The 12,500-nt window shown below is 51.9% G+C and overlaps 1 protein-coding gene across 14 annotated transcripts in view; it reads right to left on the reverse strand.

Annotated features, from left to right (window-relative positions):
* Positions 1-12,500, reverse strand: part of LOC125046254 (longitudinals lacking protein, isoforms A/B/D/L-like) — an 84,148-nt gene that overhangs the window by 32,448 nt on the left and 39,200 nt on the right. The window contains exon 5 of one of the 14 annotated variants that reach the window (XM_047644037.1): positions 413-1,266. The exons of 8 other annotated variants lie outside the window; for them this stretch is intronic. In XM_047644037.1, the coding sequence (XP_047499993.1) occupies positions 889-1,266 (378 nt within the window). In that variant the 3' untranslated portion in view covers positions 413-888. 5 more of the 14 variants (XM_047644051.1, XM_047644041.1, XM_047644044.1 and 2 more) reach the window with 5 other exon arrangements.

A 12,500-nucleotide genomic window follows, 5' to 3' on the forward strand; every position in this document is an offset into this window, starting at 1 on the left:
AAGGAAACAAAAAAGGCATATTCTATTTCTCTTGAACTCCACCCCAAAGCGCACATGAATTCGGGCTGGAGCGCCTCGAACACAATCCCTCTGCCTGCGGCTCGAATCCACTCGCACAGTTCTACTCAATTCAGACACCTATGGATGGCGACTATCAGCTCCCAATATCTAGATTTATATATGTATACTCATATACACACCTACATATGGATGTATGCACAGTTGGCTGTACAACATAAGAGTCCATGCGGTGGTGTAGAAATCATATACCTATAGTCTCCGCAAACAAGCAAGCACGCACAAGCACCATGCGCACACACACACACGCACGCACGCAGACAAACACACACACACACACACACACACACACACACACACACACACACACACACACACACACACACACACACACACACACACACACACACACACAAACGGCCGCCCGCTAGCAACTGATGCGTACATATAGTACACATGTATCATAAACATAAAAGTGTGCTTGCCCATAGGTATATCTATACAAATTATCTTGTATAAAAAATCCAACAAAGAATAAAAGTGATTCCACAGTTTCACTTTTCAAAACGTTTCCCAAACAAAGTGTCGAGTGACCTTCAAAACAAAGGAAGAAAGTTGCCAATCTGCTCCTCGACCCCTATTCCTCCCTTGGCAGATCGATGCCACTAAGACGTAGGAGCAGCGCCCACGCCCACTTACATTTCTGTTCCTCCGCCACTCGGGGAGATCCGCCCACTACTAGGCTTCCCGTTCAGGGAAATGGAAGAAGTCGAAAGAAAATAAAGAAAAGAGGAAAAATCAAAATTTCGTCTCCTCCCTCAGGTCATCGCCCCTCCTCCTCTTCGGCGTCCCCCTGAGGTCCGCTGCCCTTCAGTTCACTTCCCACTCGCCCCCCTGCGCCGCTGCCTGCTTCTCGCCCAGTCGGCCTCCGGGGGGGTTGGGCCGACCGTCATCGCGTTCCTCCGCCGCTGCCGCCCCGGGCACGTGGGCATTGGCGTCTTGGAGGCCCGCCGCCCCCGCCGCCTGGCTGCCGCCCACTTGCACGCCGTGGACAGACTCGAGGTGGCGCTTCATGTTGCACTTCTGGTTGAAGGCGGCGGGGCAGCGCGGGCACGGGTACGGCCTCTCCCCCGTGTGAATGCTCATGTGCCGCTTCAGGTTGTACTTCTGGTACACGCCGTGGAAGCGCTGGCCGCAGGTGGGGCAGCTGGTGAAGGTACCGAGTCCTGCCCGACAAGCCTGGCTTCCCTGCAACACAAGGCGAGGCTCAGACCTGCCGTTGTCGTCACCAACTGGTGCTTCAACATCTAAGGGCAACTTAAGTGCAACTAGGAAGCATTAACAAGAGGGCATTAGTCTAATCTACTTCTATTCCCGTTACGGGAGTCGAGAAAGTTCTGAACCAACACACACTACTACTGAGAGACGTACAGGATGGCAGCAATAAAAGGAGTCGAAAAGATATTCCAGTATATTTATTTCTGAGGTTCATTCATGTTACACAAAAAGCTTCGGCGAACTTTACAGGGCAAAATGCACGTGGAATACATGAACGATTTATTTAATGATTTCTGTCACTGGTTCCTGATACTGACACTTGATTTTCCTACTCGTCGGGACACTGCTATCTAGTAGACATCTGACAGAAGACTCAATACCAGGGTTGGAAAAAGACGGGGTTTCTGGGATTTTTTTTTTTTACATCAATAATCTTACTTATTCAGTATAATTATTATTTTTTTATCTTTCTACATCATATTTTCCATTAAATTAAATTATACTTTCCCCTCAAATTTCATCTTTAGCTCTGCTACGTATAACCAATGGAAATTTGAATAAAAAAACAAATAAACGAATACAAATCCGTTGCTTAAGTTTTACAGGCATTTTTTCCAGAGACACAGAGGACCCTCGTGTCAAGGCTGGAGGAGGCGCTCAGCTTTGGTAGCAACGCGCTGCGCTCTCCTAGTTCGTACTTTGGAGCTAATGTCATGCTTAAGTGCCGACCATCCTATCCTGAAACCAAACCTGATTTTTACATTTTACAAGTGAGAAACGATATGTTTTTAATTCATTGTTTACAAAGAACTTTGGAACAATACATTAGAACGTAAACAAAAACAACAAAACAAACACAATAACAATATAGAGCATATGTATTTTCTTACTAGCATTTACAAAATGCTAGCATTCTGTAAAAAAAAAAAAAAAAAAAAAAAAATCTTTGCGTATGTAATTTGCCTTTGACACCCACGGAAATGCAAAGGGAATGGGAATGGGAATGGGAATGGGAATGGGAATGAGAATGAGAATGAGAATGAGAATGAGAATGAGAATGAGAATGAGAATGAGAATGAGAATGAGAATGAGAATGAGAATGAGAATGAGAATGAGAAGAAAGAGAAAGAGAAAGAGAAAAATGAGTATGAGTATGAGTATGAGAATGAGAATGAGAATGAAAAGGAAAAGGAGTATGAGAATGAGAATGAGAATGAGAATGAGAATGGGAATGGGGGTGGGAGAGGGTGAGGGGAGAAAAGAAAGAAAGAAAGAAAGAAAGAAAGAAAGAAAGAAAAGAAAGAAAGAAAGAAACAAACAAACAAATAATGAAACAAACAAAGAAACAAAGAAAGAAAGAAAGAAAGAAAGAAAGAAAGAAAGAAAGAAAGAAAGAAAGAAAGAAAGAAAGAAAGAAAGAAAGAAAGAAAGAAAGAAAGAAAGAAGAAAAATCAGAAAGAGAGAGAGAGACTGATTTAAAGGCAAACAGAGAAGAGGACCTATAGAAGGATAAGAAAATCAGTTATCCCATTAACTGTGATACTTCTAATTCGTCAACCACCCTTAATTAAGAACCCTATACTTGAACCAACACGAAATCAGTTTCTTCAAGCCCTGTCGGAGCCCATGGGAAGCCACCAACCGCATAATGAGCCAATGGATTCAAATGTCTAACTGATGTGTCCAGCACGAGCGCCTGCTTGAAAAGAGGCTAGAGTTTTTTTTTTCCGTAATTTGCCCTACGCTTGGCAGTGCTTTTATCATGCACTCGGCGTCTTGGGAAAGCAGGAACGTCGAGCGGAGACCTTTGTGTCCCGAGACAAAATGCCTGTGAGCTATGCACGTTAATGAAATGAAACATTTAACAGCAAGGTAGTATGTCCACAGAACATGCTTTATTGTCCCACTGATTATATATAAAATTAAAGTATACACGATGGTAAAGTAACAGCAGAAAACAGATAAAAACACAGAAAAGGGAAGAACGGAAACAGTAAATAAGCCGAGCCAGGTGAGGAACCAGGCAGCTCCCCGGTTATCAATCTGGCGGCAACCCTGTTAGAACTGGTATCGTAGTTGGTACTTTTGTTTCTAAATGCCTTTCCTAGAGTCACTGTCCATGTGTATAAAATTATCATCTATAACAATAATAACTCTGCAATAACTCTTCTCTTAAACATACTAAAGAAAATATGTATATTAATATTCTTTTCCTCTCACAATTAAACCAGAGATGATGCTCCTTAGCGTTCAAAAGTAAAATGACACAAGACACTCTTAGCTTTCTTCTCTCTCCGAGGAAAGCCGCCCAGCCGCGCGGCAGCCCCTCCCTCACTGGGTCCTGCCATGCTTGAACTCCATGTGCCTGACCAGGTTCCCGTTGCGGTTCGACTCGTACGGGCAGAGCGGGCACCGGTACGGCTTGAAGCCCGTGTGGATCCGCAGGTGGCGCTGCAGGTTGTTCCGTTCCGTGAATATCCTTCCGCATAGCCTGCACTGATGCCTGCCGTCTGCGGTGTACCCCTCCGCGCCAGCCAGACCGACTATGCCTACCGCCGCCGCCGCCGCAACTACCGCCGTCCCTGCTGCTCTATGTGCCCTGGCCACGTCCGCCTCGAGCCTCTGCAAACCAAAACGCAGTGCTCACTCTACACCTTCATCTACCTCGTCAGCTTGCTCCTGAGACTCTTCCTTCTCACCGCATGCACAGGCACAGTCTAACAGTAACATATGACCTCGTTAATTTTAGTCCTTGTTTTGCTTCCTCGGGTCAACATAGCTCGTCTTTAAGACAATGCTTCTTTCAACTATCTGGCATGACCCACGGAAGCAAGTCTCTGACCTAGTCATCATTTAGGGAACATCATCAGCAGTACAGTGCCATGACCATTCTCTGTCCAACGCAAAAGCACACCAACACCACCTGTCATCCTGTAGAGGCCGCCGCCGCCGCCAGTCGCCCGTCCTCGCGGCTGCTGCCCCTACAGCGCCGCGGTGGACGAGCGCAGGCTGGGCTCGGTGCCGTCGGCGGCTCCGTCGGACACCGAGGAGCTGTGGTGTCGCTTGACGTGGCGCTCAAGGTTGCTCCTGCGGTTGCAGGAGAAGGAGCAGTGGAGGCACGCGTGCGGCTTGACCCCCGTGTGGATCCACAGGTGGCGGCGGAGGGAAGCGCGGCAGGTGAAGTATCGGCCGCACGCCTGGCACAAGGGGGCGGCGTGGGCGGCCTGGCTATCATCGCCGCTGCTCACCCCTCCTGACCCCTGCAACGACACAGTGCTAAGTGCCCGTCTCCAACACAGCGGCGGCTGCACACAGCATCCACACAGCCCACTTGCTCTTCACTCAGGTAACACAAGCACCGGGAAGGTCACATACACAACATAAAAATAAATTTAGAAAATGAAATGAAAATGAATCTGGCAGAGCTAAGCATCAGGTCAACAAGAGCCACAGGCCTAACTGGAAGCGAAATTCTCGTGCTTGGGGCCAAGGTCGGCCTGGTCGGCGGGGGTCCCCTGCGCGGCGGCCCGCCCGGGGTGCACCGACAAAATGTGGTACTTGAGGTTGCCCTTCTGGTTCGCGCGGTGCGGGCAATACGGGCACATGAAGGGCTTCTCGCCACGATGGATCATGAGGTGGCGCTTGAGGTTGTACTTGGCATATCTGCCGTGAAAGGCCTTGCCGCAGAAGCGGCAGTGGACCGCGCCGCCGTCGTCCTGCGCCGAGGCGAGCAGGGCGGGGGGCGTGGCAGGGCGGGCCGGGTATGCCTGCAGCGCTTGGTGGGGCTGGGGCGGGAGCGCAAGGTGTTGGGCCGCCGGAGTCTGTAAAACAAGGCTCCCTTTTAGTCGAGCCGCCCAGGTCCGCGGTCACTCTGCTACCATGCTACTTAGCTTCCTCAAAACAACAGGCTAGCATACGGGAAACTACTACTTGGCAACACAAGTAAACAAGCCTACACCCTTTCTCTCCCTTGATTACCTCGCCACTCGGTCTTTCTTCCACCTGTTCTCATCCACAGCCACACATGTGATATATCATTCAAAGCCAAAAATCAAAAAACAAGAACAAAAAAATCCTTAAAAAACCTAACAGGCCCGGAAATCACACGATGCTTCATTGCCTCTAATCAACCACAAGATATCAATCACTGTGGTATCAACAGTTTCACAGCTAATTCCCTAATCAAAAAAATAATGAAAGCCCAAAATGCTCACTAAAAAAGAACCACCGCTAAGATTCCCTTCAAAGAAAAAGAGAGAAATAAAACCCCGCTGAATCTCCCACGATGAAGGCGCCCGCTCGACCCACGACCTTCAATTTCCCCTTCGAGACCTCGCCCTCCAAACCTTTCTCTCCAGACCTCCCCCTCGAGACATCCCCATCGCGCCCTCTCCCTCCAGATCTCCCCCTCGAGCCCTCCTTCCACCCTAATCGGCCAGCTTGGCCCGGATCTGGTCGGCCTGTCCCTTGGGCTCGCCGTGCGCCGCGATCTGGACGTGGTGCGCCTTGAGGATGTGCGTCTTTAGGTTGCTCTTCTGGTTGGATCGGTGCGGACAGAACGGGCAGTGAAAGGGCTTTTCCCCCCAGTGGATCATCAGGTGACGCTTCAGGTTGCGTCTCTGTCTCACGCCGTGGAACTCCTTCCCGCACAGGGGGCAGGAGAAGTCGCACGCGTTCGCTCTGTGCGCAGGCTGCTGGTGGTATCCCTGCTGCTGCAGCTGTGCCGCGGTCTCCTGTGTGCGATACAGCAGAGCCGGCTGCATCTGCAACACACAAGGGCACCGGCATCAGTTTCTCATCCAACCACCTGTGCATTGTCGGCGCCCCGCCCCCCCAAGGAACTACCTCCCTGCAACCATTCTACCCCATCCCCCACCCATGCCCCTCCCGAAGCCACAACCTCATTACAGGCCCACCCACTCCCCTTCTTCCTCTCCCTGCCCTGTCCTGTCCTGCCCTGTCCTGCCCTGCCCTGCCCTGCCCTGCCCTGCCCTGCCCTGCCCTGCCCTGCCCTGCCCTGCCCTGCCCTGCCCTGCCTTTTCCTTTCCTGTCCTGCCCTGCCCTCTCCCTCCCGGCCCTGCTCGGCATGAGGAAGGTCTCTGATGGGTCTAGCTTTCGTCTGCAGTGTCTGCGTGTCTCTCCGCTCCCGTGACTGGATGTGTGTGGATATGCAGGAGAAAAAATGTCATTCGACTTATCTAATCTTTCAGGAAGTTTTCGAAAAGGGTAACAGATACCAAGCACTTATAGAGGCCAATGAAACGATGTGTGTCATATTATGAAGTTTATTGAATAATAAAAACATTTGTACACATTTTCATAATGAATCACTTTTTCAAAATGAGATATTCTATTTATACCGGTAATGTAGGAATACACTCAGTAGAAAAGAAAAGAAAAAGTGGTTGCTTCACCGTCCCAGAGAAATGCACCTTCGGCCCCAGCGTCTACTCGTCTAAGGGAAAGGCGTGAAGGGCTGCGACGTCCCTTCGGCGGAGACCTCCTGTGCCTCCAAGCCCTGAGTCAGCGCGCCCGCGGGGTGGGCGCCGTGGGCGGCGTGTAGCCGCTCGCCCGCCTGCCCGTGCCTGCGCTCCAGGTGGCGCTTGAGGTGCGCCTTCTGAGTGGCCCTGTAGCTGCAATGGGGGCATGGGAAGGGCCGGGTACCCGTGTGCGTTAGCAGGTGGTGGGCCAGGTTCTGGCGGCGGTTGCGCCCCTGGAAGGCCTTCCCGCAAACTGCACACACCGCTGCGCCGCACCCGCCGCCCACCGCCTGCAACGACAACACATCAACCCTCACACCCTTGGCACGCACCGGGCATCACCTGCCTCGGCCACCCTCCTACACTGCACACTTGCTTAACATCACTAAATCCAAGGCTAGAGATCAACAAAATACTTTGCATACTTAAATGGGATGATTCAAAAAAAGGAATTTTAAGATGTAAAGCCAATACTAAGTGTGAGTCCCTTGTAAGACTACTTGTCAGCTACAAACATGGCTCTTAACATTATACTCTTTTAGGGCTAGGTCACTGCAATGCTCTCAAAGACGCTCTTTGCAAGGGCGCAGGCTGCTTGGCTCAGGGCTGCTGCGGCGAGGCCGAGTGCGCGAGCCGGGCCACCGGGGGGAGGCTGGGCTGCAGGGGGGGCGTGGCGGCGCGCGGCGGCGGCGGCAGCGAGGGCGGCCCGGGCGGCTGCGGGGGGCGGGCCGAGGGGGGGCCGTCGCGCCAGGAGGAGGCCGCCGCCCGGGGAGAATGGATGCGCTCGAGGTGCATCTGCAGATGCGCCTTGCGCTTGGCGCGATACGGGCAGTGCGGGCAGGGAAAGGGGGTCTCGCCCGTGTGGATGCGAATGTGCGTGCTCAAGTTCTGGTGGCGGTTGCGGCCCCGGAACGCCCGGCCGCACACGCAGCACATCACCACCGCCACGGCAGCCGCCACCATACCGCCGGCCTGCAACACAACACCACTCAGCTCTACCTACTGCAGCCCTGCCTCCTTCACAAGCACAAAGCCACTCCTCTAATGAACATAAATCAATACAAAATCATAAAGGTCCAACTAATGGCACAACTAAGGTGATTTCCTGGGAAATAAAGAAAAAAAGATGTTTAAAAGTGCTCCCTGCTAATGAGCCCAGGCATGTTTTAAACCAAGGATATCTTTCGGCTCCCCTCACGGCAGCTCGAGAGAGGACGGGCGAGGCGAGGGCGCTGCACGTGCCGCCTCACCCGTCCGCCCACGTGGTGGCTCAGAGCGAGCTGGGCAGCGCGGCGCCCACGGCCTCGGGGTGCAAGCGCAATATGTGGCCCTTCATGTGCGGCTTCTGTCTGGCCGTGTAGGGGCAGTGGGGGCACGCGAACGGCCGCTCCCCGGTATGGGTCAGCATGTGTTGTTGCAGGTTCTGGTGCCGATTGCGGCCGCGGAACGCCTTGCCGCATGCGGGACACGTGGCAATCCGCTCCGCCCCCCGCATCTGCAACGACACAACGCCGCCATCAGTGTCACCCTCACACACACACACTTGGCTCCCCTCGGAGGCCGCACCCGCGGGCAGGGACGCCGCCCGCGGCCGAACGCCCTGCCACTGCCCTGATCTCTCTTTGGTTGCTGTTGTGCTCATGGTGATGACTTAAGGCTTTTTGTGTGAATCAAGAGATAAATATTGGGAACAACAACAGGTATATGTTAAAATCGAAGCTCCATTCCCTGAGGCCCAATGAAACACCGAATACATCAAGTTCCCAAACCCCTTTACTAATTGCAAAATCCCATACATTGTCGCTATTATAGGACATTGCTCAAGCCCAAAATAAAACAAAACCCTAAATGAATATTAACCGTCCTTCCCTCTAAACATTTTAACCCATTCAAAAGCAATTAATTTCACTGCCTGCTTGCATGTGCATTCCATTATCCACGTGTTAAGAGTGCGTCTAATGCTCCTGAATCTCTCTCCTCTTTCAATTAAGCACGTTTGCATAATACTATGCTCTCATTTAGCCATTTTTAATTATTGCGATATATATAAGCGTGTATGTGTGTGCGTGTGTGCGTGTGCGTGTGCGTGTGCGTGTGCGTGTGCGTGTGCGTGTGCTTGTGTATGTGCGTGTGCGTGTGTGTGTGTGTGTATATGTGCGGATTTGTGCGTGTGTATATGTGCGGATGTGTGCGTGTGCATATCTGCACATGTGTGCGAATGTATGCGTGTGTATGTGCGCATGTGTGCGTGTGTATGTGCGCATGTGTGCGTGTGTATGTGCGCATGTGTGCGTGTGTATGTGCGCATGTGTGCGTGTGTATGTGCGCATGTGTGCGTGTGTATGTGCGCATGTGTGCGTGTGTATGTGCGCATGTGTGCGTGTGTATATGTGCGCATGTGTGCGTGTGTATATGTGCGCATGTGTGCGTGTGTATATGTGCGCATGTGTGCGTGTGTATATCTGCACATGTGTGCGAATGTATGCGTGTGTATGTGCGCATGTGTGCGTGTGCATATCTGCACATGTGTGCGAATGTATGCGTGTGTATGTGCGCATGTGTGCGTGTGTATGTGCGCATGTGTGCGTGTGTATGTGCGCATGTGTGCGTGTGTATATGTGCGTATGTGTGCGTGTGTATATGTGCGTATGTGTGCTTGTGTATATGTGCGTGTGCTTGTGTATATGTGCGTGTGCTTGTGTGCTTGTATATATGTGCATGTGTGCGTGTATATATGTGCATGTGTGCGTGTGTATATGTGCGTATGTGCTTGTGTATATGTGCGTATGTGCTTGTGTATATGTGCGTGTGTGTGCATGTGTATATGTGCATGTGTATATGTGCGTGTGTATGCTTGTTTGTGTGTGTGCGTGTGTATATGTGCATGTGTGTGCTTTTGTATATGTGCGTATGTGCGTGTGTATATGTGCATATGTGTGCGTGTGTATATGTGCGTATGTGTGCGTGTGTATATGTGCGTATGTGTGCGTGTGTATATGTGCGTATGTGTGCGTGTGTATATGTGCGTATGTGTGCGTGTATATGTACGTATGTGTGCTTGTGTATATGTGCATGTGTATATGTGCGTGTGTGTGCTTGTGTATGTGTGTGTGCTTGTGTGTATGTGTGTGTGTGTGCTTGTGTGTATGTGTGTGTGTGTGTGCTTATGTATGTATGTGTGCGTGTGTGTGTGTGTGTATAAGTGCGTGTGTGTGCGTGTGTATATGTGCGTATGTGTGCTTGTGTATATGTGCGTATGTGTGCTTGTGTATATGTGCGTGTGTGTGCGCGTGTGTATATGTGCGTATGTGTGCGTGTGTATATGTGCGTATGTGTGCGTGTGCGTGTGTGCGTGTGTATATGTGAGTATGTGTGCGTGTGTATATGTGCGTATGTGTGCTTGTGTATATGTGCCTGTGTGTGCTTGTGTATATGTGCGTGTGTGCTTGTGTATATGTGCGTGTGTGATTGTGTATATGTGCGTGTGTGATTGTGTATATGTGCGTGTGTGATTGTGTATATGTGCGTGTGTGCGCTTGTGTATATGTGCGTGTCTGCGCTTGTGGATGTGTGCGTATGTGTGTTTGTGTATGTGCGCGTATGTGTACTAGTCTATGTGTATGTGTGCTTGTGTATGTGCGTATGTGTGCTTGTGTATATGTGCGTATGTGTGCTTGTGTATATGTGCGTATGTGTGCTTGTGTATATGTGCGTGTGTGTGCTTGTGTAAATGTGCGTATGTGTGCTTGTGTAGGTATGTGTAGGTGTGCTTGTGTGTGTGATATATATTATGTATAATAAATATGAGTAATATGTAATATATGTGTATACATATATATGTATATTATGCATTTATGTGTATATAATGCACATTATGTATGTGTATATAATTCATATTATGTGTATGTGCATATATATGCATATATGTATATATATATATATATATATATATATATATATATATGTATAAATGTATATGCATGTATATACATGTATATGCATGTATATGAATATATATGTATATGTATATGTATGTGTATGTGTATGTGTATGTGTATGTGTATGTGTATGTGTATGTGTATGTGTATGTTGTCTGTGTACGTATATGTATATACATGTGTGGAGGAGGAGGAGGAGGAGGAGGAGGAGGAGGTGGAGGAGGAGGAGGAGGTGGAGGAGGAGGAGGAGGTGGAGGAGGAGGAGGAGGTGGAGGAGGAGGAGGAGGTGGAGGAGGAGGAGGAGGAGGTGGAGGAGGAGGAGGAGGTGGAGGAGGAGGAGGAGGTGGAGGAGGAGGAGGAGGTGGAGGAGGAGGAGGAGGTGGAGGAGGAGGAGGAGGAGGAGGAGGAGGAGGTGGAGGAGGAGGAGGAGGTGGAGGAGGAGGAGGAGAGGAGGAGAGGAGGAGGAGGAGGTGGAGGAGGAGGAGGAGGGGGAGGAGGAGGAGGAGGAGGAGGAGGAGGAGGAGGAGGAGGAGGAGGAGGTGGAGGAGGAGGAGGAGGAGGTGGAGGAGGAGGAGGAGGTGGAGGAGGAGGAGGAGGTGGAGGAGGAGGAGGAGGTGGAGGAGGAGGAGGAGGAGGTGGAGGAGGAGGAGGAGGTGGAGGAGGAGGAGGAGAGGAGGAGGAGGAGAGGAGGAGAGGAGGAGAGGAGGAGGAGGAGAGGAGGAGGAGGAGGTGGAGGAGGAGGAGGAGAGGAGGAGGAGGAGAGGAGGAGAGGAGGAGGAGGAGGAGAGGAGGAGAGGAGGAGGAGGAGGTGGAGGAGGAGGAGGAGGTGGAGGAGGAGGAGGAGAGGAGGAGAGGAGGAGAGGAGGAGGAGGAGGTGGAGGAGGAGGAGGAGGTGGAGGAGGAGGAGGAGGTGGAGGAGGAGGAGGAGAGGAGGAGAGGAGGAGGAGGAGGAGGAGGTGGAGGAGGAGGAGGAGGTGGAGGAGGAGGAGGAGGTGGAGGAGGAGGAGGAGGAGGTGGAGGAGGAGGAGGAGGTGGAGGAGGAGGAGGAGGTGGAGGAGGAGGAGGAGGAGGTGGAGGAGGAGGAGGAGAGGAGGAGAGGAGGAGAGGAGGAGAGGAGGAGAGGAGGAGAGGAGGAGGAGGAGAGGAGGAGAGGAGGAGGAGGAGGAGGTGGAGGAGGAGGAGGAGGAGGTGGAGGAGGAGGAGGAGGAGGTGGAGGAGGAGGAGGAGGTGGAGGAGGAGGAGGAGGTGGAGGAGGAGGAGGAGGTGGAGGAGGAGGAGGAGGTGGAGGAGGAGGAGGAGGTGGAGGAGGAGGAGGAGAGGAGGAGAGGAGGAGAGGAGGAGGAGGAGGTGGAGGAGGAGGAGGAGGTGGAGGAGGAGGAGGAGAGGAGGAGAGGAGGAGGAGGAGAGGAGGAGAGGAGGAGAGGAGGAGAGGAGGAGGAGGAGGTGGAGGAGGAGGAGGAGGTGGAGGAGGAGGAGGAGGTGGAGGAGGAGGAGGAGGAGGTGGAGGAGGAGGAGGAGGTGGAGGAGGAGGAGGAGGTGGAGGAGGAGGAGGAGAGGAGGAGAGGAGGAGAGGAGGAGAGGAGGAGAGGAGGAGAGGAGGAGAGGAGGAGAGGAGGAGAGGAGGAGAGGAGGAGAGGAGGAGGAGGAGAGGAGGAGAGGAGGAGAGGAGGAGAGGAGGAGAAGCGAGGAGAGGAGGAGAGGAGGAGAGGAGGAGAGGAGGAGAGGAGGAGAGGAGGAGAGGAGGAGAGGAGGAGAGGAGGAGAGGAGGAGAGGAGGAGAGGAGGAG

Source organism: Penaeus chinensis, chromosome 38, assembly GCF_019202785.1.
Source record: "Penaeus chinensis breed Huanghai No. 1 chromosome 38, ASM1920278v2, whole genome shotgun sequence".
Taxonomy (NCBI): domain Eukaryota; kingdom Metazoa; phylum Arthropoda; class Malacostraca; order Decapoda; family Penaeidae; genus Penaeus; species Penaeus chinensis.